Raw genomic sequence first — 4,856 nt, forward strand, 5'->3', positions numbered from 1 at the left:
ATATTCTTAAGATAATTATCATAAACACAGAAATAGGTGATCACATGTGATCATACCCTCTGGCGATCTTCTTACCAGCACTGAACTGGGATGGACACTCATCTGTATTGTGGAGAGTTTTCGTCTCTCTCTGGCAGTTATGGATCTTTGATCAGCACGTTTCTTTATGGTACAAAGACAAAGGATACATATTTGATTGCCACATCTGGCCAATGTATTCAAACACTAAGAAACTCAAAGGTTCACCTTGTCATTAGGGGGATTTTTTTAAAAGTATATTTTCTGTCATCTGACAATTTAGTGAGTTGAAGACAGATGAAAAGAGATTTAATTTAGGGGGGGGGGGTCACCCTAGCTCAGCTTTGGTTTAGTAGGTTAATTACGTTCTGTGTCAGTGGAAGCTTATAGTCGCTGGCAGAGGGAAATGTATCACAGGAACCCTTAATGATCAATTCCCCCATGTCCTTTGTGAAATACGAATTTGGAAGAGCAAATTGGGTTGCAAGTGTGTGTCTACGCGCACACAGACTGTGCACGGTGGCCTGAATAATATAAGCTACCAAGTAGCTTCATCAAACACCTGAGTGCCAGAGTTTTAGTATGACCTACTTCTCCATAACGGAGCACAAACTAGAAACCGCTCTGTCAGTCATTGTTTACATTGTCATTTCACTGTTCTCTAATTGACACAGACAACAAAGAAATTGCTTTTAAGTTAGCTTGTTGATTTAGTGGTGATGGTCAAGTTAGAGGGCAGTGTCAGTCTGTTGATGGTTTTCTTGATACATTATTGGTGATTTCTGATTGAGTCAGCACATATGAAACGGTGAAATCAATGACTATGGAAGTACACAAATGCAACAATAGCAGCAACTGCTCCACTAGCTTTACAAATGTCCAGCCACTGTGTACAACATATAAAACTGGATCTGGTCTGGAAATCACTCAAAGTCCTCATCTATCATCATGAAAGGTCCACTGAAGGTGTGGAGAGAAGCACACCACCAGGAGAGTGGGTAGCGCCACTATCCACACAATACAGCAGGCATCAGTGACAACAAACAGAGCATTACGTAAATTAGAGACAGCATCAAGGGAGGAGCTTGGCGGGTTGCAAAGCAGCTTGCATATGTGGAAAGGCAGCTAAAATAACAACATATTTGAGATTTGATGATTGGATGTGTACAAGCCCAAGACGAGGGCTGCATTATGTTTCTGCATCAACCAGGGCAGATCGAGAAAGACGTAAAAGTACTTCATAAAAGTCATACTGTTCATACTTTTTATATATCATCTTCATTTCTTTCTTACAGGGGCATCTTACAATTCCCGACAGAAAAGAGGAGCCTTCACTGGCATAGCTACCTCCCCACTCTTCCCCTCCTCCCATCCACATTTCCCTCTTCTCCCCCATTCTTAAACCGTTGACCGTTTGTTTATCGCCTTCTCTCCCTCCATATTTCCCCATCATCTGTCACCATGACAACCTCAGCCCTGCGCAGGCAGGTGAAGAATATTGTACACAACTATTCAGAAGCAGAGATCAAGGTATTGTATTAAATGTGCTATCTTCTTCAAGTGTCACTGTTTATTAGTCATATTAGATTAAAAACAAAAAGTCTGTGCTTCTTTCACTGCTGACCATCATACAGATAAGCACTTGAGATCTCTCAGACGTAAAACATAAATGGATGTTATTCCTGTGCTGCCAACGTGCAGGTTCGTGAGGCCACCTCAAACGATCCATGGGGGCCATCCTCGTCTCTCATGTCAGAGATTGCTGACTTAACCTTCAATGTGGTGGCGTTTGCTGAGGTCATGGGTATGGTGTGGAAGCGCCTCAATGACAGCGGCAAGAACTGGAGACATGTCTACAAGGTGATTTCATGAAAAGACATGAGTGTTGTTGTTTAATCTGACTTTGTAAACTGTAGCTTCTCTGTACTTGTTGGCCATCCACCCACACTCACTAGCTCCACTGAATAACAGTCATGCATCTTTAAATTTTGTTCTTCTGGATGAAAACGTCAGTTGTAATGTGCACAATATGTTGACTACAAAAAGTATTTGGGAATAAATGTGCTAATCGTGATTTGACTCCAGGCCCTGACACTGTTGGATTACTTGCTGAAGACAGGATCAGAAAGGGTGGCCCAGCAGTGCCGTGAGAATGCGTTCACTATTCAGGTATTGGAGTGCAACAAAAAGAGCTGATTGATCATTGTTTATTGATCACATCATGTTAACCACAACCCTGCGTCTGTTCAGCTAGCTAAATTTTATACTTAAAAAAAACTCACTGTGATGTCTTTTGTGTGTGGTTCAGACCCTGCGCGACTTTCAGTATGTGGATCGTGATGGCAGAGACCAGGGGGCCAACGTAAGGGAAAAAGCACGCCAACTGGTCTGCCTCCTTCGGGACGAGGAGCGGCTGCGCCAGGAGAGGAGTCAAGCCCTTAAGACCAAGGAGCGAATGGCTGGTGGAGGCAGTGGAGGGGGTGGAGGTGTTTATGGAGGTATACCCCCAGCGTATCACCCAGGCAGACGCACAAGTCAGCCCAGCATGGCTGTGCTATACGGGGAGGAATTCAGTCGCTCCAGAGGCTCTCCGTCTTCCTTTAACTGTGAGTATTGTGAGTAAACTGTGAGTAAACTTATCTGGAACACTAACCGCCTTCCATTGTATGATAGCAAGTTGCGAATAAATAGATCAAGAGTTAAAAATACACATTTAAATTCAGGATCATTGCCGCATCCCTAATTAAATGTTTTTTGCGCTGTCACCCAGCACTTTGGACAACCACATGGATTATCAATACTGCAGCGTAGGCCTGAAAATATTCAAATGAGCCCCATACTTTGTGTGCTTCTTGTCTTTCTGGAACATCATCATCCCCACATCAATCGTTTCTCCTAACTCGGTCTTATTCCATTCTCCCAAAATCCCTCCGCAGCCTCGTCCTCGTCTCCTCGAGCCGCTTCAGACCTGGAGAAGGCTCGACCTCAGACCAGTGGGGAAGAGGAGTTACAGCTCCAGCTGGCTTTAGCCATGAGCAGGGAGGAGAGTCAGAAGGTAAAACAACACACAACAATACACATACACACACACACGCACGGTATGATAATGTGGATGTCCTCAGGTGTAGCTCCTGTCCACATATACACACAAATAAGTCCTCTGTATTCAGTGCCTCTTGATGATTACAGTAATGAAAATGAAAATGTTGCAAACATTTTGAACATTCGCCCACCTTCAGCTAGCCCTTCCTTCCCCTGTTACCATAGAGACAGATGGAGACACAGAACTACAGACTGCTCAAAGCCTTAGCCTAACGGAGCATGTGCAGGTACACACAGAAACACACCTCAGAGCTTAAAGTAAGCAATTATTAAATATTGTGTGTCTTTTTGTGTATTTGACGACATGGCTCATATGCTTTTACTGAGATTTTCCTGGTATTTTTAAAATGTAACATTAATTTGATATTTCTTTTGTCATTTGCATTTTTTTAGTTATTCGTCTTTGTTCTAATGTATACATTTTCTTGGCCATTAAAGGTACAAACTGAGAGCATGATTTTCAGCTACATTAGCTAAGCACCTCCAGTCTCTTTGACTAGAGGCTGTCATTTGTGCTGTGCACCTGGTGCCAGTGAACCAACAGGCACAAACTTTACATTTTACATGACAGCTCCCTCATTTGGAGAATAAAGAAGAAGCACATTATCCAAAAATAAAACACTGAAAATTAAGTGGAACATAATTGACTTGACAAGATGCGGGGAATGAAATTAATAAATGGCAAATTTAAAGGGAAAATAGAGTTAGGACGCATTACTGTGATGTAAATAAATATGGAAGCAAATTTAAACAGAAATACAATTAAGTTGCATTTTATAAATTGATTAACGCTTACATTTATTTTTTAACACTGTTTTTGCACATTTAGTGTATTTTGAGTCATTCATTCATTCGTGCGTTTCTTTATTTTTAATTTTTGGCAGTTACAGTCCTGAATAATGGCGATCTCACTAACCCTCTTCTTCCTTTTCTCCAGCTTTTACCACCTGTCTCCTTATCAGGAGATATCATCTCATATGATTTTTCATACAAGTACTGCTTCAACTCTCATGTGTAATTTTGGAAGATTTTCTCTCTGCTTTGCGCTTACCCAGCATCTGCTCTTTGTAAACTAAATATTTCAACAGTACAAAACAGCCACCAGTGCCGCGTTCGGTCTGCTGGGCCAAGCAGCAGAAAAGTGTTTAACCAATGCCAGTTTTTGTGTGCGGGTCTGCACTCATTGCCACGATGGTAATGCTGATGATGTCACAATACCGCCCCTGCAGGAGCAGCGCTGTCGCCAAGGAGACGAGTCACTGTTACAGAAGGCCCTGGATGAGAGCCGGAGAGAGAGCCAGTCAGAGACGCACGAGGTGAGTTCAAAAATGTGTGTGTATACGATGGATGCCATGTGTGTGGGTACATGCATGGAACATGAGTGTGAATTTGTATGAAAAGGTGGGCGGATGCATTTGTAGGTGGTTGCTGGCAGGCATTTGGAGAAAGAAGTTGAATATAGGCTGCAGACTACGAGGCAGGGATGGACAACAAGCCTAAAAATAAAATAAAATAAACAACAAAACAGCCTTATGATCGAGTGTTGAGAGAGACAATAGAAAGCTGAGAGAAGAGAAAGAGGTGCTTGCTGAATGATAATGACTCTGTCGTGTCTAACCTTGAGCTCAGCATGACATTTCCCTGAAAGCATACTTCTTATCTTGTAGCACATCAGCTCCTTTACTCATTGGCCTGTCAACAAGCCAATCAGAGTCAGCTGCAGTCTTATGTAAAGG

General features: G+C 42.5%; 1 protein-coding gene across 1 annotated transcript in view; it reads left to right on the forward strand.

Moving 5' to 3' along the window:
• The window catches only part of epn3b (epsin 3b), a 13,312-nt gene that overhangs the window by 4,394 nt on the left and 4,062 nt on the right, over window positions 1-4,856 (forward strand). Inside the window, exons 2-7 of the mRNA XM_005743719.2 lie at window positions 1,314-1,548; window positions 1,720-1,878; window positions 2,104-2,187; window positions 2,327-2,624; window positions 2,955-3,073; window positions 4,350-4,436. Coding sequence (XP_005743776.2) covers window positions 1,480-1,548; window positions 1,720-1,878; window positions 2,104-2,187; window positions 2,327-2,624; window positions 2,955-3,073; window positions 4,350-4,436 — 816 coding nt within the window. The 5' untranslated portion in view covers window positions 1,314-1,479. The remainder of the gene's footprint in view (window positions 1-1,313; window positions 1,549-1,719; window positions 1,879-2,103; window positions 2,188-2,326; window positions 2,625-2,954; window positions 3,074-4,349; window positions 4,437-4,856) is intronic.

The sequence above is a fragment of the Pundamilia nyererei genome, unplaced genomic scaffold (genome assembly GCF_000239375.1).
Source record: "Pundamilia nyererei isolate P.nyererei 1_Seehausen unplaced genomic scaffold, PunNye1.0 scaffold00134, whole genome shotgun sequence".
Taxonomy (NCBI): domain Eukaryota; kingdom Metazoa; phylum Chordata; class Actinopteri; order Cichliformes; family Cichlidae; genus Pundamilia; species Pundamilia nyererei.